Source organism: Fundulus heteroclitus, chromosome 19, assembly GCF_011125445.2.
Source record: "Fundulus heteroclitus isolate FHET01 chromosome 19, MU-UCD_Fhet_4.1, whole genome shotgun sequence".
NCBI classification, from domain to species: domain Eukaryota; kingdom Metazoa; phylum Chordata; class Actinopteri; order Cyprinodontiformes; family Fundulidae; genus Fundulus; species Fundulus heteroclitus.
In genome coordinates, this window is record NC_046379.1 from 12952910 (window position 1) to 12980185 (window position 27276).

The 27276-nt window shown below is 41.3% G+C and overlaps 1 protein-coding gene across 1 annotated transcript; it reads left to right on the forward strand.

Moving 5' to 3' along the window:
* Positions 1-877: 877 nt before the first annotated feature.
* Positions 878-26119, forward strand: togaram1 (TOG array regulator of axonemal microtubules 1). Its single transcript, XM_036151108.1, is given in 24 exon segments — positions 878-1214; positions 3957-5131; positions 8308-8368; positions 9642-9770; positions 9937-10206; positions 10303-10559; positions 11418-11504; positions 11506-11642; positions 14142-14242; positions 14318-14461; positions 14561-14629; positions 15371-15525; positions 15638-15809; positions 16478-16708; positions 18217-18340; positions 18458-18563; positions 19695-19930; positions 20031-20189; positions 20841-20967; positions 21050-21165; positions 21567-21750; positions 21866-22085; positions 22170-22256; positions 24989-26119. Coding segments are annotated over 23 exon segments (4461 nt in total). The 5' UTR covers positions 878-1214; positions 3957-4096; the 3' UTR covers positions 25243-26119.
* The last annotated feature ends 1157 nt before the right edge of the window (positions 26120-27276 follow it).

Below are 27276 nucleotides of genomic sequence, written 5' to 3' on the forward strand. Positions count from 1 at the left end.
GTACATATCCAGCTGTAAATTTAATTCACAATACTAGTTATCTATATATACATATCGGTAAAACTCTATTTATAGTAATATCCACCTGTATATTATATTCGGTACATATCCAGTTGTAAATTTAGTTCACAATACTAGTTATCTATATATTATGCTCATAGGACAAATCTATCAGTAAAATTCTGTTTATAATGGTATCAATCTCTATATTTATTCGGTAGAAACCCATGTCCTGTACTTATGGAACCATTGTTTATCCTGCACTTGCTGCTATTGCACTTCTGGTTAGACCTAAACTGCATTTCGTTGCCTTGTACCTGCACCTGTGTAATGACAATAAAGTTGAATCTAATCTAATCTAATCTAATTTTATCGCCCAGATAAATTTTGCTCTGCCAGAATTTGGTTTACCGTTATCTTACGTGGCCCTTTGCTATGCCCAAATATCTGAACTAAACGATTCAAATGAATGTGAAGTATCAAATGGGGGGGAGTGCTGACTTTGGATGTATCGTCAGATACACTTTAAACTTTAGACTTTAGACAGCTTTATTTGTCATTTTGTATGCACAAAGTGCGTATAGAACGAAATTTTGTTTGCATACAGCTTGAAAAATCACAGTAAATTGCACTAATTTTCAGGATAAGGATGCAGCGGCGATTTATGTAAACAATTGAAATGTAAACAATGTAACAATGTAAGCAATGTAAAACAATAGATAACCAATTTTTATTTTATCTTTTATATTCGTTGTTTGTTTTTTTGTTTTGTTTTGTTTTTTTCACTCTTTTTCATGTTCATGCTTGTGCGGCTCTGTTATGATGATGATGATGGTGATGATGACGCTTCCGCCTGGACTCCAACTCGCGTCACCATGGAAGCACTCAGTTAGCTACATGCATTCGCCATTTTGCTGCCCCGACGTGTGCGCGTGTGTGTACGAATGTGTGTGCGCGCGCGCGTATGTGTGTGTATGTGTGTGCTGGCTCCTCTAAAAGGCTGAATACCTCCATAGCCTCCCAACAACTCTCCATCGGCTCCTCAGCTGCAGCTAAAGGAGGAAATGTCCGCGTCTGCTGGCGGCGACACCGCCGCTGCTGCTGCTGCTGCTGCTGCAGCGTGAAATGAGGCGGCTGGACGTCGCAGCGATAGATACATTGATAGTTTTGGCGTCGGGTTGATGCTGAGGAAGGAGGGCCGGCAGAAATGTAAGGTCTGTCTTCTTTCTAACTTTGCTCGCGCAGACACTTCGCACCTAGCGCGGTCCAAACTGGCATGTTAGCTACAGGCTCTGCTTCGGTGCTAACCCGGTTAACGGCACCGTGTAGTAATAGCCGCGTTACTTGGTACTAAGCGGGTAAGCGCTCCGCCACAGACATATTGTTTTAGTACATTATGTTAAACTAGCTGGATGTAATTACGACCGTGTCAGCCCACTCTGCTCCGTTGCTACCGACAGCCACAAGTGGTTGCGTCTCTAATCGTTTATCTACTGGGATCCTGCTTATGTCCTTAATGGGATTTTTTTTTTTTTGTTTTTTGTTTTGGTTAAAGCCCGTTTCCAGGTGTGGAAGCTGGATCTTTCTGGCGTGTTCCAGCGGTGCTAAAAAAAACAACAGCGAGGCCAAATTTCTCTTAAAATATGACATTATTTCAGAAACCTACAAAATTACACATTTTTTGAGCACATAGCAGCAACATAGAAAACACCCGACCCTTTTTTTTTATTTTCATTATCTAAACTGAGCAAACAAAACAAAGTTTCTCCAAACAGCTTGTTGTTATAACACATTTTAAATAAACATATAAAAACTCTTAAAAAAAACGTTTTTGATCAAAATTCCATTGTTTTTCCTTCTTTTTTGTTAAATATAAAAATTCTATTAAAGGGTAACTAGAATGTGGAAAAATTAACTATCCTAATAATAAGTATTATTAATAATATAAATGATGCATTAAATGTATTTAAAACATACATTTAAATCTGAAATGCTATGATAATATTTTTTTTCGCCTAAGGTTGAGAAACTCAGGTTATTCTTTGTTATTTATTTCCCCCCCACACACAGCAGCTAAGGAATTTAAGCCCTTTATCAGGCAAACATTTAATAAGTACACGTTTGTCTGTGTCAACGTTTAAAAATATGTTTTACAGCCCAATTTCCAAAGCAAATTGTTTATAATGCAAATACATCATTATCTGAAACTTTCTTTTTAGTCTGTGAAGCCTTCCGGTTGGCATTACCGTCTCAATGTGTTATCTTTCTTCATAATAAACTAGTGAACACTCATTAGAGATTTTTATAATCAAAATGTAATTTTCTTCCGTTTTTTTTTTTTTGTTTGTTTTCTCATCAGATAATACATTATTAGTAGTAATAGTAGTAGCAGCAGTAGTAGTTGTAGTGTTTTATTATTATTATTTCTAGTCTTTGTGGACGCTATTTATACAGGATGTTTTACTTGTAATATTTTGTAACTGTTTTTATTCATTTATTTTTTGCCAGGTTTCCATTGAAAAAGAGATTATTAATCTCAGTGATGACTTTCCTGGTTGAATTAAAGTTTACTAAATAAAATAATAAAATATTAAAGGAATAATTAAATCAAATATTGTAATATAAGAAATAATTTATTACAAATGTAATTTAAGGAAAATTGATATGAATAATAATAACAATAATGTAAAAACTTATTTCGTTTTGCTCATATAGATTTGTTTTAGTGATTTATTTTCCCATTAATATCACATTAATATGACAAAATTAGTTGAACATTTTTAAAGAATTTGAATCCCACTGCCTTTCGGCAAATACAATTTTGTTTGTACCAATGATTAAAAACCCGTTTATAATTGAAAAAACAACTATAAAGTAAGTATTTTATTAGTTCCTTTTAGTTTGTTTAAGCTTCAGTGTAGAAGTCAGTACAGATTGAATGTCCTCAGTATCATTTTAAATACATACATAAAAAAATACTTATCAATAGGGCTGCATGATAACAGGAAAACATTCTTACTAGTCCAATGTCCTCAGCATTTTACATGAGCTTTAGTTTTTGAGTTAGAGTTATAAATATTTTATTTGCTGTGGACAACAGAAGCCGTTAGCTTCCCTCCGACTAGTCAAAAATAACATTGGCTTGTGGAGTTTGAGTGTATGGTACTTTAAATATATTCTCCAAGAAACTATTGCATCCAAATCACCCAGTTGTGATTGCAATGACAATTGTGGATCTCTACCTTCTGACAAAAGTCAGCTTGTAAATAACCTGCTACATGAAGTAGTTTCACATCATGGTGCTGTGGGACGCATTGCTGAGACTCAGCCTCTTTTAATAAGTGCTTATGAAACAAAGCAGTGTTTATATAGAGCATTTATTAAGTGTAAATATCATCTGTGCTGTTTCAGGGTAAAGTCAGTGTGGCACAGCCAGGACGCCACATACTGGTTCCCTGCACAGCTGGTCTTATCATTTTTGCCTGTTTGACTCATGAAGCTACATGGTGACCACTGCAAAAAGGGAGCTAAAAGTAAGTGAAATTTTCTTGAAATCATTGTAATTTTCCTTGATTAGAGCAGGTAAATAAGACTATTTGCCAATGGAATAAGACTTTTGCACTTAACATAGGAACAATTCATCTCCATTGTCTTATTTCAAGTGCAGGATAACTAATTATGTTATTTTAGAGATGAATTGTTCCTATTTTAAGTGCTAAGATCTTATTCCATTGGCAAATAGTCTTATTTACCTGCTCAAATCAAGGTAAAACACACTAATTTCAAGAAATTTTTTACTTATTTTTAGTTCCCTTTTTGCAGTGAAGGCGTGCGTCACTAATTTGGCATTGTTTTTCACGGTTTTCCACAGTGTCGGATTTGCTTGTAAGTTGTTTTTCGAGCTTTGTGGTTTCACTCCGACGTTGATTTTCATTCCTCTTGTGTTGCTTTTATAGATTGACCAACAGGACCTCCGTTCTCCACCGTCAGCCGCTCAAGATGAAAGCACGGAGCGCAGAGGAACATCACCGTCCTCGCTGGAGTGTGTCTTCCTCTTTGGATTCTCAAATGTGACGCGTCCATCGGTCCGGCAACAATGATACCCGGATTGATCTCCCAGGAGGTGCACGACCAGCTTCTGGACTCCAAGAATTACCAGAATCGCACGGATGGGGTGGAAAAGCTGAAGCGGATCCTCACGGAGGTGGACATCGAGTCGGTGCCACCTGGCAGCGTCGAGGAGTTCATCAATTTTCTGCCTCGGCTCCTGGATGACAGTAATTTCAAGGTGCTGCACGGCACCTTGCAGGTTTTGAACCTGCTAATACGGAAGCTGGAGACGGGCGTGGACAGATTTTTGAAACATATCGTCTTGGTTGCCCTGAGGGCGCTCGGCGACACTCGTGCCGTCACCCGGAACGAGTACCTTAATGTGTTTCGGCAGCTGATGAAAACCGTCGCACCCCAGCAAGTGTTGGACCTGGTCGTCGGCAACCTGAGACACAAGAACTCCAGGGTTCGGGAGGACGTCCTGAACATCATCATGGCAGCCATGCTCACTCATCCGAGGAGCGATTTCAACATTCCCAAGCTCTGCTCGGAGGTCGCGCCCTCTTTGGCAGACAGCAAAAAGAAGGTCCGCCACGCCGCCCTGGAGTTGTTCGCCGTCTTCGACCACTGCCTTGACACGGGACAGAAGCAGCCGCTGATGAAAGCCCTGGACCGGGTGGGGCTCAACGACGACGCCGAAGGCCTGAGGGCAGCTGTGCAGGCGAGACGAGCGCGCCGCATCCTTCCAAAGCTCACCTCGGAGGGCATCGTGGAGTACGGCCTGGCGGTGCCCAAACCTGGACAGTGGTCCGCGGGACAATACGCTTCCGGCGCCGATCTGGACTGGGTGATCAACGGGGGGCGGACGAGCAGCGCCAGGAGCTTCAGGACGGAGCAGGACAGCGATCGGCTGTGCGGCTACGGCAGCTTGGGCTCCCTGACGGACGACGCGCCGCTCCAGAGGAGGATCGTCAGCGCGGGTAAAGGGAAGAACAAGCTCCCCTGGGAGACGTCCAGCTTCTCGTCGACCGATAACGAGCTGCAGCAATGCGCGACACCCAATGGAAAGTGCTCTGGACAGGTGAGCCCTGTCGTCCTTTTCTCACCGCTTTAGGTTTGCAGCGGTGTCAACCCAGCGTATTCAGCAGGTTGTCATTAGTGACCGGCAGGTGTGACTAATGAAGGTTTAGTAATGGTTTAAGACAAAATGTATATGATGTAACTGCTTGTTTTGCAGTAGAAGGGCTTTTGGCAGAACAATAAAGCACGTTGCAGTTTTTTTTTTTTTTTTTTTTTATTTGTTTTCACAGATCAAAATAGAAACTCAGAATACATCAATAGAATAAAAAAATAAAAAATGTGATGGAGTGTGACAGAAACCCCTTAGGGCTTATACCAAAGGCCACACCCCTAAACCAACAAAACATCAGGCAGCTCACATTATGAAAGTCCTTTCATTCAAGAGAGAAAGCAGAATAGACATGTACAGTAACATTATTTTTACATTTTAGCTTTCAGATTTCAGGGAGTCAATATTTGTAAAATCATACATCACTGTCTTTTTTGGATAACAGTATTTTTTTTCAAAGACTTTCTTCCATTTATTTCTGAAGATTCCAAATATTTTCCATATTCATTCCATAATCTTGCACCACGATGCTGAAAAGAAAATTGCACTTGAGCTTTAATACTTAACGGTAAATGAAAAGACAAAGCTTGTCTAGTATTATAAGAATGCACTTGGCAGTTCTTAACAAGCTAAAATGTTATAGTTGCTATCATTATAACTGCCAATAGCAGTTATAATGATAGCAACTATAACATCGATTTGTGGGTTAGATACATGAAAATAAGCATAAGAACAAACATAAACTATATTCAGCTGTAATTTCCAATGACTTGTGCTTATTCTGTACATTGTCCTGTTTTGTTGCGCTGCTCCAAACACAACAACACAACTATAACGAGATGATTCGCTTCTTAACGAGTTGGGCTGTCTGCTCTAGTCGCTAGGCTGCAGCCTGCTGCTGAACACACGTGACGCTTGTAGCATGAAAACAGTAGTTTTAGAACAACTTTCCCTTAATGAGGCTGATGGGTGCTAGTCCTTCGGTTTTCATGACCAGAACTTTTTCCAAACGGTTGAATTTGTCTTTCTCTTAAGGGAGGGTAAAGTGTAGGAGCCTTCTTTCAGCCGGCTGATCAGCAGTGCACAGCAACAGCGGGGGAGGGGGAGGGGGAGTGCTGCCTTTTCTGGACCTGGACAAACTGTCACTTTTGCGTGTTATTTTGTGAAAAGGTCTTTAAACTGTAGAAATGTTAGGATAGTTGTGATGTTGTGACTGCCTAAACGTTTCAGACCAGAAACTGTTGCGTTCCTGGTTTGCATGTCTGGCCTTGTTCAAACCAAGTGGACCAACACCAGCAGATGATACGGTTCACCGAAATCATCCAGGAACCTGAACCCCGCGCCTCTCCGTATTCAGGAACCTTGTTTCCAGATTAAATAGAACGTCTTCTTTTTTTGGCCATTTGAGTAACAATCTATTCTTTCTTCTGAACCCAGATGGCCTCACTGGTTCAGCATTGGTTCAACACAAGGAATGTGACGCTCATGTCCTGAATTAGTCTGTGTGGTGACTCCGGTCACGGCGTTGTGACTCCCCCCTCAAACTCACGAGCAAGCGTTGCTCCACAGTCCTTTCAAGGCGGAGTTTATCCATGTTTGCCGACGTGCATTTTCTGCCAGAGGTCTTCCTTCCACTCAGCTTTCCACGAACATGCTTCCATACCGCCGTCTGGACGGTCAACTTCCTGAGCCTCTTTCCTCGTTGGTGTCGATGACTGTCTGGTGCAGAACCGAAGTCAGCAGTCTTACTCATAACATGGCAACAACACCGCATTTCTCTATGAAAACCTCATTTTTTTCCCCGTCTGATCTAATTTTCTGAGAGACTGAATTTAGATTTTTCATAAGCTGCAGGTCATATTCATTAAAATTAAACATAGATAAATGGTTTAGATATATTATATATTTGTAAATAATCTATATAGTCTAAATAAGTTTCCCTTTTGGAATTGAATGACTGATTTAACTTAATTATTCTATTGCATCCTATTTGTTTATTGAGGTGCCTCCATAAATTAAAAATGCTAATTGAAACAACAATTTCAGCTAGGTCTCAAGATCCTAAGGGTGTGTCTCTTTGTGTCAAACATACCTTCATAAGCATTTAAAGCCTTTGAGATTTTGCTGTTTAATCAGAGGTTTTGGGAACACTTTCTTCTCGTGTGTGTGTTTGTTTTGGGGTTTTTTAGCGTTCGGGTGAAAATATAAAGACATATTTGCTAAAAATTTGATGAATTGTTTTAAAAAAATCTTGCTTTTTCAAAATATTGTTTAGAGATCACATCCAAACACATGAATCCCAACAAGCAAGAGTAAAGTCTTAGTGGTTACACTTTCCTCAGACAGTTTGAGGGTGAAAAAATCCTAAATATAGCACCTATTTGTCATGGTGCAGTATGGATGGAGCGCAGCAGCAGTGAGGGAGGGAGGGGAGGGCTGCATCTTATATTGTTGATCCTCTTTGGGCATGAGTCACAATAAGGCCTCTTTGTGCATAAAACCAGTCACTGCAAGCGATAGAAGTAGGGGATTAATAGATATAAACATTGCAGAGTCACACCTGCTCCAAAACAGACGAGCCGCTGCAACTTTATTCTAAAATCTGCGTTTGCTGCGGCACGTCGTATTTAGCTCTGACAGCTATGTTCCAGTTTGGAAAAGGGCTTTTGTTGACACCGGCGCCGGTTTCCAAGCAACACCTGTAACACACGGGGGCCACTTATCGACGGCGCCGTGAAAGGTGACAGGCGGCGTCGCCGGGTCGCGCTCGTAAAACACGGCTCGGTTGACGCTCCGCAGCTGACCGCATGGCTGCTCCGCTGGGAGCGTTGATCAGATCATTTTCAGTGGGAATAACTTCAGGAGTGCTGGACGATCCACGCACAAATCCATACAAGTGTTAAAATATCTGCTATAAACCTCATGTAAAGAAAGTGCTTTTTCAGTGACAGGAACAGATTGTGTTATCTCTTGCCTGAGCTACATATCTGGTTGATTCCTTTGTTCGGCCTGGAGGATGGAATTACACCGAGGCCCTTGTTATGTCTGCGGGTTGTTTAAGCTAATTAGACCGGCTCTGTCTTTGTGTCTTGTGTGTTTAAAATAATGAGATTTCTGCGCGTTTACAGGTTGCAAAGGAGGACGGCAGCGCTCTCCCTAAAAAGACAGAGACCTACGTACCAAGTTTCAGTAAGTGCCAACACTTCACCCCCCCCCCCCCTCCTCCTCCTCTTTGCGTGCGCCGAGAGCGGCCGTCATGGTGAGCTGCAGCTTCGGTCACCGCAGAGAAGCTTTTACTGGGATTAGCATGCTGACTCCAAGGAGTCACCGTTCCATATGTCGCCAAAAGCTTGGGGATGAGTATGGTGCCAAGCCGCTTGTTTGGATAAGAGTCATGCCAGAAGACACCTTGGCACTACGTGCTCTGGGTCGATTTGTCATTTACTATTTCGTTACCTCCATTTCATACTTGCACGACACCATTTGGTTGCTTCCTGCTTCCATTCCGTATTTAATTAATCATACAAATTCTCAGATCTTCATTCTAATTTGAATTATTGGTATATTACTTTTTTCAACCAGGGGGTTGGGTGTCTATTATTTCTGTGGAGAAGTGCAGAGAAGCACGTGGCACGCCTGTGTAGCCCTTAAAAACATTCGGGTTATACTTAGACATGAAGTGGTGGCAGCTGAGCTTTGAACAGGGTTTCTATATGTGGTCCTAAAAGGTCATAAAAAGCCTCAAATCATTCATTTTAGGGCCTAAATGGAAATAGAAATATCCTTTTTCTGTTATCCCACAGTGGGGAAATTCAGGTGTAACAACAGTAAAGTGAGAGGGCAGGTTGCGGCATGCAGATTCATACAAATCGGCGGCGGCTTTGGGGGGCTTTGTTGACATTTTGTCCTGTTATTCATATGTTGGTGAAGATTCTCAATCATCCAGGTCAGTCCAAAAAAAAGTAAAAAACAAAGCAACTGGACTTGTTTTCCGTAGTTGAAGACTTTTCGCTTCCTCTCCTGGAAGCTTTCTCAATTCAAAAAGTCTGGAGTAATGTGGAGTAACAAGCTTTATACTACTGCCAACAAAGGCCTTGTAATGGCTTAGATAACATGCAAATTCAATAGAAACAGGTCCACCCCTTAGTAATGGGCGGTTTGGATTAATCATCCAGGTCATGATCAATCCAAAAAAAGGTTAAATAATAAAACAATTGGGCTTCTATTCTGAAGCTGAAGACGTTTCACTTCCCGTCCAGGAAGCTTCAGAATAGAAGTCCAGTTGTTTTATTTCTAAACCTTTTATTGGATTTACCTGTTATTCATACAACAAAAACATCACTGCTGACTATTTTTTTAGGGTTAGCGTTAAATAAATGCATATGTTATTGCATGAGGCTGAAGCTTGTCTTTACATCTGTGTTTGCGTTTCCTGAAAATAAGTCGACTGTGCGTTTGCTAGGTTCTGCTGAGCCACAGAAGCTCCTGTCTCCCAGAAGGAGGGAAACCCCAGCGGGTCTCAGGAGAAGCGGGAGCCTCAACTTGGACACCGACATCTTCAAAAACACAAACCTCTCGGACCCAGATGTTGGTAAGGAGCCTTTTTTTCTAGTGTGTCTCCCAGCAATACGAGTCCAGTTCGATTACATGAAAAGACAATTTTGCACGAGGGAGCCGCCAGCAGAAATCCTCGTCGCGCCGATTCATTTACGTCAAAAGTATTCGTTGCTTTGATTTGTGAATGCAATATCTCACAGCGGCACCCAAAGGACGTATGCTGTCGAGGAATCCCAGCGTCGTCGAGCGAACCTTCTCTCTCCCCTCCAATGCTTCCTCGCCCGCCTCCTTTCTTCTGCCTTCGTACCCCCTGGCTACGCGCACAGGGGGCATGCTCACACCAACGCTGTCCCGCCATCACGCAGACCCTTCCCTCTCCATGTCCAACACCTGGCCCAACAAGCGGGAGAACAGCCCTCAACAGCAAGGAACGAGCCCACGGAGGGAGAAAGACGACGCGGCGGCGAGGGGTAATTTAGTAAAACAGCTTTGGTCTGTCAAACCGGCAATGTTTTACAGCCTGACCTGTTGTTTTTTTTGTTTGTTTTTTGGCTTTGCTGTCTCAGGAGAACTCTTCAGCATGCAGTCCCCCAGGCCTCTTCGTGCCTCCCTCATGAGTTCCTCTTCCGCCTCGTCGTTCAGGCGAGCTCTGAGCAGCACCAGGGCAACCTTCTCCATCTCACCAGTGCAAGCCCATTCCCATGAGGGCCAGAGATCAAACACCTCAGCCAGCCAGCAGCTGGAAGATGACCCGAATCTGGACCCTGACAGCGTTACTGCCTGGCAAGCCCCTCAGAGAAATGACCCCCTGGACATGCAAGAGGTGAGAAAAAAACTGCCTTTGGGTATTCCAAAAAAAGTAAAAAAAAAACAACGCAAATGGACTTGTTTTTCGTAGTTGAAGACGTTTCGCTTCCTCTCCAGGAAGCTTTCTCAATTCAAAAAGTCTGGAGTAATGTGGAGTACCAAGCTTTATACTACTGTCCAAACAAAGGCCTTGTAATGGCTTAGATAATATGCAAATTCAACCGAAACAGATCCGCCCCTTAGTAATGGGCAGTCGTTAAAGCCATTAAGCCAGCAGATTGGACCGACACTGGTCCACTCCTCTGTAACGAGGAGTCGTTAGGGTTGTTATTGGCCTAGCTTAAAGGAACAATGTTTTGATCATTCGTATGAGGATGAGAATTGAGGTGACCCTAACCCTATAGCTGTGTTGTAATCTTCACCTCAATTCTCATCCTCACACGAATGATCAAAACATCGTTCCTTTAAGCTAGGCCAATAACAACCCTAATGACTTCTCGTTACAGTGTCGATCCAATCTGCTGGCTTAATGGCTTTAACGACTGCCAATTACTAAGGGGTGGACCTGTTTCGGTTGAATTTGCATGTTATCTAAGCCATTACAAGGCCTTTGTTTGGACAGTGGTATAAAGCTTGTTAATCCACACTACTCCAGACTTTTTGAATTGAGAAAGCTTCCTGGAGAGGAAGCGAAACGTCTTCAACTACGGAAAACAAGTCCAGTTGCTTTGTTTTCTTTTAACTTTTTTTGGAATGACCATGACCTGGATGACTGAGAATCTTCACCAGCATATGCCTTTGGGTAGACCTTGGTGTTGTGTAGTTTACTTGCTTCCCTGCTTTAATGTCTTCTACTGTGTTCTTCTGCTGGCAGATGCAGCACTCCCTGCGCTCTGTGCGAAACAGCGCTGCCAAGAAGAGGGCCAAAGTGAGCCTGAGCAGTCCAGATCCTGACAGTCCTAGACTCGGCCGTGCGAATAGACCTGGGTCTAGAGTCCCCGCTGCAAACTTCTCCCGTGCTTACCAGCTCAGCCAGCGAGAGCGGACTCTCAAGTCTGAGCTCGGCTGCCAACTCCAGCTTCAATGGCATCAAAACAAGGTCAGGTATCCCCCATGTTTTTTGTAGTTTTTTGTTTTTTTTCTGTGCTTTATGTTATATCTGACTAATTAGTCTGTTTTGGCCATTTAGTTTTAGTTGTTTGTCAAACTTAAATGCTTTAGATCGTCAAATACATCCGAAATAACCCGATCGATGGTCCTTTTATTTATTGACGTAAAGATGAGCCGAGACAAACCAGTCGCCCTGCGTGAAAAACCGAATGCCCTCCTCGTTAAATCCCACCCAGACGTTAAGCCTGTCAGACCTGCACAATAAAGACACGTCGCAAATGCAACCTGTCTGACAACATAACGTAGGCTGAGAGATCTCAAGAAAACAAAGATCCAAAGCAATGCAGGGACAGATGAGAAAAGAAGCCTGTGACATCTCAGTCTGGAAAAGGGTTACATTTCCAAGGCTTTGGTGCTCCTGCAAATAACGCAGAGAGCCAATTATCCGCAAAAATGAAAACATGAAACAGTGGTGAACCTTCCCAGGAGCAGATTACTAAATTGCTCCAAGAATACGTCAACAACTCACCCAGGAGAAAGAACCCATAACAACATCTAAAGCACCAAAGCCTCAGATAAAGTCGGCGTTCATGGCTGTAGGAAGACGGTACCCATGGGAAGGGCCAATATCACTTTTACACATAATAAAAAAAAAAACTCTTCATGATACCAACGAATTTTTGGGAAATATTCTGTGGACTAACAAGCTCTTTTAGCGTGAAACTGTAAGCATTACAGAGAAAGAACATCATACAGCAGTGAAACATAGTGGTGCACTGCAAAAAGGGAACTAAAAGTAAGTAAAATTTTCTTAAAATATGTATATTTGTCCTTGATTTGAGCAGCTAAATAAGACTATTTGCCAATGGAAGGAGAATTTCTAGTCCTAAAGTAAGATAATTAGAAATCCTGCACTTAATATGATGGAAATAATATGATGGAGATGAATTGTTCTTATTTTAAGTGCAAAAAATCTTATTCCATTGGCAAAGAGTCTGATTTACCAGCTCAAATCAATGAAAAATACACTAATTTCAAGAGGATTTTACCTACTTTTAGTTCCCTTTTTTGCAGTGTAGTGTGACGGTCCACCATCAAGTCCACCAGTGAAAGGAAAAAAACAACAAAAGGAAGGTTATGGAGTGGCCTAGACAAAAACTAGAATCCAGCTGAGATCCTCAGGCATCAAACAGGTTGTCCATGCTCCAGCGTGGCTGAATTAAAATATCTTTCTAAAGAAGAGCGGACTAAAGTAATGTAAAATACTCATGGCAGTCGTTGCTGCCAAGAGTGGCACAACCTCCAGGTTTTTACAGCAGGGGTCACCAACATGGGGCCCGCGGGCACCAGGTAGACCCCGAGGACCACATGTGGCGCCCAAGAGCCTGGTGTAAAAAAAGCACAATCCACCAGTGAGCTGCATCTAAGACTTAATTTTAAACTGTTACTCTTCCTGTGTATTCCCACTTGCATTTATATAGATTCAAAAATGACAATATATATAACAAAGCATGAAAAATGTGTTTATTTTATGTAAAGTTAAGATAGGACTCTGACTCTTCTAGTTCAAAGGTCAGTACTGGTAGCCCTTCGTGTGACACAACATCAAAGTAGGTCTCAGTTTCAAAAAGGTTGGCGCTCCTTGCTTTAGGGGCCTTTTCACATTTTATACCTTAAAAACTGCGCTCATATTTGCTCAGGTTATATTTGTCCGACACTTTGTTGGATGGTATGAAGCACATGGCTGTGACAAAAACAAAACCCAAAGCAGTAGGGCTGGGCGATAAATCGATTTAATCGATTAATTCGAATTTACAATTCCTTAAGATTTTATTTTTGGAAAATTTGGATTTTATTTGGCCAATACACTCATTGGGTTTCCATGAAGAGAACAGCATGTGATGCTAAATATATGTTTAGGCAAATGTATTGTCAAAATATTGTTAAGTAGAAACTTTTTTTTACCATAATACGAGGTACTTCATTTACTTATTTACTATTTTTTAACTTAGTTTGAAGTTCACAAGTGCAGTGAAGCCTGTTCTTAGCTCAATGTGTAATACCACTAGCAGCAAATGTTTTGTTATATTTTCATTGTTTATAATGGCACGGCTGCCATCTTGTTTTATAAGCATGTTTCACAGCTTGTTTTTAGTTGCACTTTGAATTCAGGTCAACTCCCTGACGAAATGCATGACATAAAAGCAAGGTTTTAAAATAATTTCTTTAATTTCTTTTTATGAAACAAAAAGGAGGAAAAAAATCGATTAATCGGATTTGGTATGATAAAGTCGGAGATTTATTTTTTAATCCATATCGCCCAGCCCTAAAAAGCAGTAGAAATATACGCAGGGGCAAGCACCTTTTTACAGCTCTGCGTATTCTGGTTTAAAAAGCAAATGTCGCAAACTTGCTTTAAAGCTTGACATTTTAGGCAAAGCGACGCAGGTTCCCTGCATAAACTCCCACTTGTCATATCGGTCTACAGTCCCAGGAGCTCTGCCTCTGCTGTGATGAAGCCTCCCATTGCAAGAGGGCCTTCTGAAAAACTACGGCCCTCTGTGTCGATGGATTTCAGCAGCTTTCAAGGTACGAAAAACATTCAGAGTTTTTTCATATTCTGTCTCTTTTGCCTTGTCTGACTTTGGTCGCTGTCTTCTCCAGTAAAGTCTGAGGTGGGTGTCGTTGGGCAAAGAGTTCATTACTGCAACGGAACAATGAAAACCGAGGAAGAGAAAATGGCTCCGTCTCCTCCGCTGGTCAGACCAGCTGTCCGAGAACCGGTCAGAGCTTTGAAGCTTGCCAGAGGTCAGTTAGCAGTGACAAGCAGATTTTTTTAAGATGTGGATATATCTTGATTTACCTGCTCTGTCATTTTAATCCGACACTACTAACTGTGGTTTCTAGAGTCCCAGGGCATCAACAGTTCTAGGAATTCACCCGACGCCGACTTACCTGGAGGAGTGATCGGAAGAGGTCAGTTTCTGTTGAAACGTTAGTGTTTAATTTAGTTTATATTGGCCTTATTGTGAGATTGTGGTTCTCTTTATTAGTCTGGCATAATACAACTTATGAATAACACTGCAAAGGGGAACTAAAGGTAAGTAAAATTTTCTTGAAATTAGTGTATTTGTCCTTGATTTGAGCAGGCAAATTTAAATGATCTGCCAATGGAATAAGATTTTTGCACTTAAAATAGGAACAACTCTTATTTTAAGTGCAGTATATCTAATTATCTTATTTTAGGGGTAAAATACTTATTCCATTGGCGGATAATCTTATTTTCCTGCTCAAATCAAGGACAAATACACTAATTTCAAGAAAATCGTATTTACTTTAGTTCCCTTTTTGCTGTGAATTTGTGCCTTTTCAGCCATTCAGCTACCAAAATACTGAGATCATTTCAGAGTTTTAGGATACAGCCTAAAATACGCCTGAAACACTTGTTAAAATGTTGATGTTTGAAACATTAACAGTTTTACTTTCAGCTTTGGTCACATGTTTTCTTACATTAGTTGTCCTATTCTTTGAGGGGAAAGTACTTTGCATGCAAAAAACATCTGTAATCCAGTTAATATGAACACATTATGCCCCCTTTAAGACACCAATTATATCATTTTTTTATTTGTTTGGGAGAAGTCAACCCTTGCAGCTTTAACTCTGTTATCCCAGTGTTTTTGTTAATCAATGTTTCTGGTTTTCTCTGGTGCTTTTAAGGCGTGCGTGGCTCCACGGTGTCCTGCAGCCGTCCAGGAGTTGCTTTGTCACTTGAGCAGGGGGATTTGGCTGCCAAACCTCCCACTGATCCCTCAGCAGGCGTCTACAGCGGCCGGCTAGATGGCGATGACAGCTCACTTCCTGACGAGGTCAAGGTTAGTCACGCCTTTTTCTTTTTTCAGCGTTGATTCATGAGACACCCATAGTTGCAAAGTGCCAGTTGCCTATGTTTTATCAAATTGGTTTTTCTACCCATACAATTTCCAGGGAAAGGTGAGAAACAATAGAAGAGGTCGGGATAAGACAAGACCGAAGAACCTGGATCATTTTGAGGAAGTGTCTGATAGAGGGGAAGAAACAAGGGAAGAGATTCGCCATCGTGTCAGACAGCTGCTGTCCAATTCACCTGCAGCAGAAAATAATGAGTCCATCGTCAAAGGTAAGAATCCCTGGCAACCGGATATAGTGGCTTTGAATTTCCAAAAAAAAGTAAAAAAACAAAACAACTGGACTTTTTTCCGAAGTTTGAAGACTTTATAGTATCTATACTATAAAGCTTGGAACTCCACACTACTCCAGACATTTTGAATTGAGAAAGCTTTCAAGATGGGAAGCAAAACATCTTCGAACTTCGGAAAAAAGTCCAGTTGTTTTGGGGGGTTTTTAACTTCTTTGGAATGACCATGACCTGGACGACTGAGAATCTTCACCAGCAGTGGCTTTGAATTGGTGTTCATACTCATTCAAGATTTTCACGTTCGCTGCTGTTGGCGTTACTAAGTCTGATTATTATGTCTGTTAGTTTTGGACATTTGGAGTGAAAATACTTTCTTTTTTCTTTTTTTTATCTCAGGCAGATTTAAAGGAGAACAGAGATTATTAAGTCCTGTCGCAGATTCTCAGTTGGATTTGGCTCCAGATTTTTTTTGGACCACTTTAACCCCTTAAAAAATACTTTGACCCACATAAAATCCCAATAAAATGGTCAATGGTTTCTTTTAAGGTGCCAAAATGTAAAAACCTTCGAGACGTTTGAGTAACTTTGTTTGTTAATTTAAAATTATTTTTCTTCTGGCACGCTGATTATTTTTCATAAATGTTTTGCAGACTTGAACGGCAGCACGCTGACATCCACAAGGTCAGAGCTTCTCTCCGACGAATCCTCCATCAGTGCCACCAGTCCTGCCAGTCCACCAGAACCCCAAAGTCCGCTAAAGTGCTTGACCACACCGCACCATCCAAGCCCCCCTACGGCGCCTCCCAACGCCAAAAATGTGTCCCGCCTCAGAAGAGCACCGAGCCTCAGCAGAACCCGACCTTCTCTGTCCCACAGTTCAGGTCAGTGGATCAAGACCGTCACAGACATCTCTGATTGCCGTTGGTGATCTCTGCATTACCTTCATCTGTCTTGATACCAATTACTATTTAGCAACATCCAGAAACGTTCTATATAAATCAAGACATGCTTTGCTGAGTAAAAATGTACATTAGGTGTTCAACATCCCTGGTTCTTAGTTTCACAAAACTATGGCGAATGCCCCAACTTGACGCTTTTTCCAGCCTTATGGAGTTTTAAAATGAGTTGAAATCGGTCTGTCTGTGTATTGTTTTTTTTTTTTTTGGCTTCTTTACATTTTCAGGATTAAAGGACTGATGTCTCTAGCCTCGTGAGACCATCCTGATCTCGCGAGCTTTCAAGGTTTCACTCGCAGATCAGTCTGGCTACTTTCCGTTAAAGAAAATTTGGAGCCGTTCACCAAACGAGCGTCCAATCAGCGTTGGCTTTGAGGCGGGTTGAGGTGTGACGCAACGAGAAGAACATGGCGGCTTCAGCCGATGAAACTAGCGTTAGCGTGGCTATCGAGCAAGTTTTGTCGGAATTACAGAGTATTTCTTTGATGAGCTAACGATCCTTTACCTGCAGCAGCAAGAGTAGCTTGGCTTGTAGTTGTGTTTTCGTCATCGCTCTGTTAGTACGTCATATGCTTTGTTGATCTGATTGGTTCATTTGGCCCGTCTATCACCAATATAGGCCAATCAGCTAACCAGTATTTTCGCCCCTTCCCAAAATTACTTCAACGGAAGGTTTCCAGATGGATATGCTGAGTCAGGTTATGATGTCTTAGCAGGATTTGGAAAAACTAATCCATGCGTTTAGTTTTAGTCGAATTGATTACTGCAACGGTGTTTTCACTGGTCTACCCAAAAAAAATCCAGAACGCTGCTGCCCGCGTCCTCACTAAGACTAAGAAAGTAGAGAACATCCCCCCAGTTCTAAAGTCCTTACACTGGCTCCCTGTAGCTCAGAGAATAGACTTTAAAATACTTCTGTTAGTTTATAACTATACAACTATACTATATTATAAATTCCTGAATGGCCTAGCACCTAAATACATCACAGACTTGTTATCAGTGTATCAACCCTCCAGACCACTAAGGTCTTCTGGCTCCAGCCTGCTCTGCATACCTAGAACCAGAACTAAACATGGAGAAGCAGCATTTAGTTCCTATGCTCCGCTTATCTGGAACAAACTTCAAGAAAACTGTAAAAGTGCGGAAAGGCTGAGTTCTTTTAAATCAAGATTAAAAACACATTTGTTTAGGATTGCCTTCGACTGTTCTAGTTAAACTGATTTACTGAAACATCATTAGTTCAACTTTGTAGTCCAACCGTTTTAATGTTTGCTTTTAATTTCTATTTTCCCATGTTTTATTTTGTTTCTGTATTTTATTCCTGCTTGCTTTTATTCTGTTTTATTTTCTTATATTTTAATCATGTAAAGCACTTTGCGTTGTCTCTGTACTGAAATGTGCTATACAAATAAATTTGCCCTGCCTTGCCTTAGATGAGCTTTGCCATGCCACTTTGAGACACAAGAAGAATCTGTCCGCACCTTCAGAGCTCTGTCCCTTTTCAAAACCCGAGCTGGTGCTGACACAGAGTTTCAACCTCCTGAATTCAGAAGACTGGTGAGAAAGAATTTGTAATTAACATTTATTACTGCAAGGTGTTTTCATTGCTTTGAAAAATCCTGAGTAGTGTAAAAAAAAAAAAAAAAGAAAAACTGCAAATGTAATGTTTTTCAGGGAGAAGAAGATAGAGGGTCTGATGTTCCTGCGCTCTCTCGCTTACAACCACGCAGACACGCTTCAGGGCAGGCTTCATGAAGTCTGTCTGTGTCTCATCCAAGAGGTAAACACACTCACTGGGTCGGAAAATTGGAAGGATTTAAACACTACAACCATAAATCTCCAGGCTCATTCGTAAATTAAAGGAACAATAAGTAAGAAATTTGCTGTAAAATCAACGTAAATCATTCTCATTTCTCACCTTGGATGGAAGTAACATTCCCTATAAACAATCGGTCCTCTCCATCAACAATGTCTTAGTCACGTTTTTCTCCTTTCAAACTTAGAGGTACGGTCCAGAACTACTGCGGTTCAGAGTGTAGGCTGTGTTTACTTCCTGGTTCCTGAGCCAATCATGTGAGAGTGCCCAAAACGGAGCGCAGCATTGGGTGTTTTATTTTGGCAAAAGAGCAGCAGCCTGCAAACATGGAAGCCATTAAGAGAAGCAGACCAGAAATAGAACAGAACAAAACGTCATATAATCCTGTGAGGGGAAAATTTAGCCGGGTTGATGGGAAGTGTATTTGGCTGCGTTTCACAGCAGCAACGGACGGTTGAGGAAACGGCATAGGCTGCTGTCAGTGGCAGGCGGTTGTCCCGTTTTCGATCTCTGCGTCTTTGTGAGTAAGCTGTTTATTAAACAATAGCAATTTAATTTCACTGATTAGTCTTTACTCGTCATCTTACATTTTGCTGCGCAAACGTCCTCGTCTTGCTTGACTTGGCAACCTGCACAACGCTCTCTGGGGGTAAAGCTCAACCATTTCTGTGCCATTTTAAACACTAGGTGTCATTATTACTTACTGCTCCTTTAAAGTTAATTCAATTAGCAATTTATTATTAATACGACGATTAATTTTTAAAGTGAATGACTCTGTTAAGATGCCTGTTTAGTATTGGTCCTGGAGTATTTAAATAGGGCTCACTGGCCACAGTCTGGTGGTGTTAGCTGTTTTATTCATTTGAAAAGTGCTGAGGGCAGATCACTGTCTGTCGGCGGCTGCTCTCCTTCCGTCTGTTGGTAGTAAAAAAACAAACTGCTCCGACAATTTAAGGCCTCAGAAGAGCAATCGTTAACCGCAGCTTTTAATGACTGAGCCACCGGGATTAAAAAGATGCATCTTGTCGGGACGGCGCTTGGAGTACGCCGTATCCAGTTTTCTGTCATCCTCACTGTACCGCTGTGGTTCTTCAGGTGAGGAACCTGCGCTCAGGCGTGTCCAGGGTGGCAGTCTGTGCGCTGGGCGACCTGTACACACACCTGCAGAGACTAATGGACCAAGAGCTGGAGGGGACAGTGAAAGCTTTGCTGCAGAAGGCTGGGGAGAGTAACACTTTCATCAGGCAGGATGTGGATGCAGCGCTGGACTGCATGGTGCAGCACTGCACCCCGACTCGCAGCATCGGGGCGTTACTCACTGGAGGAATCAGGTCAGAATAACCACTTGGTGAAAGTTTATTTCTCCCAAACTCTATACATAAAATGATTGATTGCTTTATTAGTTGCTCCATTTTTCCCTTTTGCTCACAGTCACCTTAACCCAGTGGTGAGGAAATGCACCGCTCAGCATCTGGCTAATCTCTTGGAGAAGGTCGGCGCTGCCCGCCTCTTGTCCGGAGGTAAAGATTTCACTGAGAGACTTTTACCTGCCATCACTAAACTTTCCCAAGACTCCTCCCAGGAGGCCAGGTACGTAGAAAGATTGTTGCTCCACATTTTAATCTCGTAACTAGTGCTGCGCCGATGCCATTTTTTGGCCCCGATACAGATACCCGATACCTGGCTGTGCAGTATTGGCCGATACCGATACCATCTGTTTGAAATTGATGTGTGTGTGTATATATATGAAGAACTACATACTACTTAGGGTAGTAGAACTTTTTATTGCCTACCTGGAATGGGTGACAATAGTTGAATAAACTTTTGGCTCTCAAAGGCCAAAATAGTGCAACATTCGTGAAATTATAACATGTATAATAGTAGTGCAACAGTAAGACAGTAAAATTACATTAATAATTGAATAATCTCTTTTAAACCCTGAATGCCTAAATAGTGCAACTTTCATGAACTTATTAAACATGTATAATACTAGTTGGGAGAGAGAAGGCTGCGTTCAAGTGACATACAAACATCAAAATGGTATCAGTGCCCTATTTGTTGGTACTCGCTGATACCGATACCACCATTTTATGCTGGATCGGGCCCCGTCCCATACGGGTATAAGTATCGGTGCAACACTACTCGTAACATGTCATATTTTAATTTAACGTGTGTAGGGGAAACTTTGGTTGTTTTCACACACGTTATGAAGCGATTTGATAACTTTTGTTTTCCCCGCAGGTACTTTGGTCGTCGAATGCTGCTGTCTCTGTCATCCCACCCTGACTTTGACAAGCACCTGGAAAAATATATCACAACCAAAGACCTGCAAGCCGTCAGAGACACCATCCTGACTCTCAGGACAAAGGTAAGCATTTTATTTGTTAGATGGCATTCAACAGACAGTCGGCGGCGGATGTCACCTAACTTGACGACCGCTGGCGTTACAGGGTCTGGGTGAGATGCCCCAAGATTCTCAGTCGGCTCGAGGAAGACGCTCTCTCCCAGGCAGCGGCACGGTCAGGGCTTCGTCTCTCAACGGAGAGCAACTCAACCAGACCAGCAGGTGAATCAAAAGCATTCGCACTCCTCAAACACTCCACCAGTGAGTCGCATTACAAGCAAAAACTTTAACCAAAGCGGATAGTGAGACAGTAAATGATACGTAGTTGAGCAAATTAGCATTTGCATCCAGGTCCCCCTCCATCAGTCCAACTTTTTACCCCTGATCATTCCAAAAAAAGTAAAAAAAAAAAACATAGCAACGGGGGGATGTATTTAGCAGGATATGGAAACATTTCATGTTTCAGCTTTGGTCTTATCTGACCAGAGCATCTTCCTCCGCTGGTTTTCGCTGCGTCCTCTAGCTCGCAAGACACTTCTGTACTAATTTACCATCTGCTACTGCTGCAAACTTAAAAATACATCAAAAGGACAGTGTTTATGCTGTGTCTTGTTTGTCTGCAGGGAGCCCAATAGTAACTACAGCTGTAAACATCAGACGCAGAGTATTGCGGACAAAACCGAATACATAAAGCAGATCTCGGGTCTGCTGGGTTCAAAGGACTTCCGGGAGCGGATCAAAGGCATTGATCAGCTAGTGGCTGACTGCGAGCACAACCCCAACGTGGTCATCAATAGCATGTTTCCGGTCAGTGCCGTAATTTCTTCACAGCATTAAAAAGGATCGCCGTAATCCCAACAATTGTAATGGCTGCTTGGCCGTTTCAGCGTTGCGGTTTGCCTTTTGCTCTCGTGCGTTTTAGGTGTTCGATGCCTTTAAAGCCAGGCTGCAGGAGTCCAACAGCAAGGTTAACCTTTACGCCCTGGAGTCTCTACCAAAAATAACCCGTTTGCTGAAGGACAGCTTGTCCCAAGTGGTTAACATCCTGGTTCCAGCGATTGTGGACAATCACCTCAACTCTAAGAACAATGCCGTCTATTATGCTGCTATCGGCGCTGTGAATGCGCTTATTTTGAATCTTGGTACTTGTTTTGAAAACTTGCAACTTTCAGTTATTTCTGACTCAGCGAACGATCCGTTATAGTGTTTCTCTTTTCCCTGCACAGATAATATTCTCCTCCTTCAGCCTTTCTGCACCAAGGCTCAGTTTTTAAGCGGCAAAGCTAAGGTGGATCTTATCGAAAAGGTTGCAGGTAGGTCTGACATAATGGATGTGCATTGCTACGTGTGCCTCTCAATAAATCACAGTCAGACAGAGTGATCTTTCTCAAGTGTTTATTTCTGTTAGCATTGATGATTAAGGCTCTCACACTAAAAGGTTTCAGATCATCAAACTAAATTTAATATCAAAATGTCCTGACTAAATACAAACTATTAAATTATTTTACTAATGAGGGGAAAAAGGTATTCAAAGCAACCTGGTTCCTGTGTGAGGGCTAGTTTGGTTTGAGAGGGCTATCAATATTATTATTATTATTATAATTATTATTATTGCTGGCAACATCTGCCCTTTGGTATTCACAATAACTGTTAATGGGTCTTCGACATCACTGTGGAGACATTTTGGCCCACTCTTTCAATATTTTTTTTAATAGCCACAATAGAGGGCTTTTGAGTATGAAGGGGCCTAGTAAAAGCCTGATGATTTGGCCATTTCATAAGCTTTATTTATTTTATTTTTTTTTAGCCATTCAGATGTGGCTGTGCTTTGGACCCATAACCCATTAAATGTTCTTGAGCTCAAGGGTCACAAACTGATGGCTGAACAAACTCCTTTAGGATTTTCCCCATGCAGGCTCGATCAATTACAGCAAACCATCTAGGTCAGGGATGTCCAAAGTGTGGCCCTGGTGCCATTTGTGGCCCCTAACTGCAGCTCTAGAACGATGTAGCTCACCAGCACAGGTGGTTGATGCAGATGGAGATTGGGAGCAGGGCAACACAGAGACAAACAGGACAAACAACCATTCACACACACACTCACACCTAAGGACAATTTAGAGAGACCAATTAACCTAACAGTCATGTTTTTGGTCTGTGGGAGGAAGCCGGAGTACCCGGAGAGAACCCACGCATTGCACATGCAAACTCCATGCAGAAAGACCCAGGGGTGTACTTGAACCCAGGACCTTCTTGCTGCAAGGCAACAGCTCTACCCACTGCGCCACTGTGCAGCCTTTTTATTTTCAATTTGGGAAGATTTCAGACAAGTTCAGTTTTTACATTCTCTTTAAGTTCAGCCTAATCCACATTAATCCAATGCCTTTTACGCTAATGCAGACTTTAGTGCACCAAAATATGCATTTTATTGATTTATTAAAATTGGCTCAATACAGCAAACGTTTTCGACCCAAATCTTGTCATTGTTGCTGAGAATAGACAATTTTTTTTCAATCGAGTCCAAAAGAATTTGCAAACTAAAAGAAAAATGTGCAAAACCCTTTTTCAAGTTTTGGCTCTACAATTATTTACACATCCATTACGCACTGAAAAATTTACTGATTTGTTTAATCAAAAAAAATCCATGCTAATATTTTAATGTGAACTTAGCTTTACTTATGACTCAATAATTTTGGCCCATGTGAGAAAAAGTCTGGACACCTCTATGATCTATGTACTGAATCAGCTCCAGACACTAAATCCACCAAAGTGACAGAATATTTTCCCAAAAGTTTGGGAGGATTGTACATTTATTTTGAAAGATTTGATAGCCTTTGTGTTCTTTTTGCTCATTAGCGATTTTAGCCTACGGTGTCATTTTTGGTCAGTTTCGTTTACTTCATTAAAATCTTTCAAATCAACCATAAGGTGTATAGTGCAAGTTTTGAAGTTAAATGTTTATTTTCTTGCCCATACATTCCCTTATGGCAGCCCGACATGTAAAATTTGTTATCCTCTATTTACCGCAGTTGCCTCTATGTATTCAATGATCACCTGGCTATCTTGTAGGTCTATGCCGCAATCATTGCATTAGCGAGAGAACACGGGCATACTTCAATATTTATAACTTTCTTACCTCAGAAGACAGTTAAACCTCTAAACTTACGACCTGTGCAGTCGCAGCCGTAGATGCTTTTCCTCTTCTCCCATGCGAGTGCACAACACTGGTGTCGTTTCAACTTGTCACCAGAGGGGGCAGACTTCTGCAAAAATCCTGGAATTTATGCTATGCTCCTTTAAAGTGTTTTCTATGTTTGTGGAGAATGTCTGTGTGGTTCTCTGGAATCCCAAAGCCTTAAAATGGCTTTGTAGCCCTATGCAGATGTTAATGTTTAGGTTTCTGTTCTCGTATCGCTTTAGATCAAGGCATGATGTCTTCAAATAATAATTTAAAACCATGTTTTGATGGTGCAGGGCAGTGGCGGCTGGTGAATAAAAAATCTTGGTGGGGCTGGCCAATAGATATCCCTGCCTAACCCAGTACATGCATTTAAATTAAAAGTCGGAAAATTACTACGATTCCACAATAAGCATTTAATTAATAAAAAAACATTGTTCACAAAGGATTATTTTGGTTGCAGGGGTAGTGAGCACGACCCATGTAAGGAGGCCTTAGTCCTCGACGTGGCTGACCCGGGTTCGCTTCAGGCCTGAGGTCCTTTACTGCGTGTCTACACCCCCTCTCTCAAACCCCCTTTCCTGTCAGCCTATTTTGGAAAAATGAGCCACCTAGCCACAAAAAAACAGATGAATATATGTTTTCTATTTACTCATCCTTTGTCTAATAGAATTTATATGATTATCTGGAACATTTAAGTGTGACTAAAATGCAAAACATGAAGAAATCTATAAGGGGAAACATGCCTTTTCATGGGTTGCACCTTTTAAAGAACTATAATAAATGAGCTTTTCTAATTTATTGAGTTGCACCAGTATTATGACCTGGATATGGGTGCAAAGTCTCAATGTGTGTTTTTGATCCCAGGCCTCGTTACGGAGCTCTATCCCCGCAAGCCTCAGATGGTGGAGCAGAAAGTCCTCCCCTTACTGTGGCACCTCCTGGGTACCTCCACCCACAGCAGCAGCATCCACGGCAGGGGTGGCAGCGTCAGGAGTGCTACGGCCAAGCTGTGCCAAGCCCTTCGCGCCCAAATGGGGACGAGCCTGAGCGAGTTTGCTGCCACGCAGCCTGCTAACGTGCAGAAAGGTTTAAACGAGCTCCTGAAGACCTTAAAGTAAAGGAAAGGCAAGATCCAAACGCTGAAAGAGAACATCGAGACTGATCTTACTTGAAACATGAAATGTACGTTTCTTATAGTGCCTGCACTTTTGTATGAATATATATATTAAAAAAAAAAGAAAGTCTTAAACATCTTAGGTTGTTCCAATTATTTTATCAGTGACGTTTACTCTGGTGAATAAATGTTAACACACCGACATCAGGTCTTACTCTTACTCAACCTGCTCTCTCTGCACTTTGAAAAGTAGCTCATCGTCTGAACGTTCCTCCGTTACGTACTGTTGACAAATCAGAGACACTAATACAGAATGTAAAAACTGAAATGCACAAAAACAAGGTTAAAGAAGACAGGGACCCCAAAGGTGTATATTTTTGCTGTTTTATCAAAAGGTGATGTGATATTTTTGAAATGCCATGCTGATGATTTGAAGATTTGTGACGAGATTAACAAAAAAAAAGAAAAAAAAAGGTACAAAATACTTTTGTACAGCTCAGTTGTGTATTTGCACAGTATTAGCTTAATGTTTAAGTATGGTGTAAATTGATGGTTATAACTTATCTAATGTGTAATGGTCTGAAAGTCATATTAATAATGTGTTGAGTTTGTACTCTTAATTTCTTTGTTTGCATGACCAAAACTTCAAACTTGTACAATCTTTATGGGAGGGTGTGTCTACACAGGAACTAGAACAAGGTTGGGAAAATGAGTTTTTACACCCGTGATTGCCTGAGAAACAGTCAGAAGTTGGCTCTGTTTCCGTCTCTGTATCGTGCCAGTCTTCAAGTAGCCTTTTAACGGAAATGTTAATTTATATTTAACCGGTTTGTGAACTAAAGGAAAGAGATATACGAATAAACGGTTTTATTTCCCTAATATTACATTTCCTTGTCTTTCTTTCAGTGACTACTTAACATGTAGATAAAGCTTTTGACTTCCAAACATTGATAAAAATGTAAAGAAGAAGAAAAACATTCTGGTTTCAGTTCAGTAGCAATTAGTCCGACTGTATGAATGTAAATCTGTCCAAGAAAAACACAAAAGTTTAAAGTTAAATCGTCTTTATTCTGAGTGAAGTTGCTGCAGACATGAGTTCCTTGGTTTTTACTCGAGTTTTGTACTGTACAGATTTTCATATTGTACATTCTAATTAGGACTCCTTGAATGCAGAATGACAAGCATTGAGATTGAAGGATCTGGGCAACCACGCTGAGAGGTGCCTCGTACTCGCCGCCTTTAACGATGTACACTCAACAAGACATAACCCAACACTTAACCGCTTTAAAAATTTAAACTGGAGTCCCAAAGCCCTGTGATTAGCTCTTAAGAGAGGGAATGCAACAACTTAAACATGTCCAAGTTTGCAATTAAATTACAAAATATAAAAAAAAGGGTGCCTGGCAATACATAATATAAACAAAATGTCAGTAATTCAATTCAAACATTGAAACTCATTGAATAGATTCAAAATTTATTCAAGTATTTATTTTGATGATTATGGCTTACAGGTCCTGAAAACAAATTAACTTTACCCAAGAATAATTAACACAGAAATATGAAGTTAAAGCCTACACTGTTGACAGCTTTTGTCATCCTACAAAAAAGAAGGCCTCCCTATCCGCAAATGGTCATTCCTATAAAAAAAATAAAAAAATTAGCTGCTGACAAAAGGCTGTACGAAAGCATACTAATGGAAGGTTAAGTGTAAGGAAAACATGTGGAAGAAAAAGGGATAACCCTGCAAGCTTAATGGACAGTTTTATTATCCAGCAGAACTTAGCACCTGCCCATGCTGCTAAAAGTATCAATAAAAGTTGTAATAATCATGGTATTACTGCTTGCCTGCCCTGGAGACTCACCTGATCTATTGTCTGGAGGAAGATGGCGAGACACTCCAATAATTGAAAAAAATAATTAAGTATTGGTCTCATAATAAAGTTTAGGAAACTGAATTTTGAGTTTTCATAGCTGTAAGCCACAACCACCTAAAATCAATGAAAACAAATGCTTGAACTAGATCACCCTGTGTGATGAA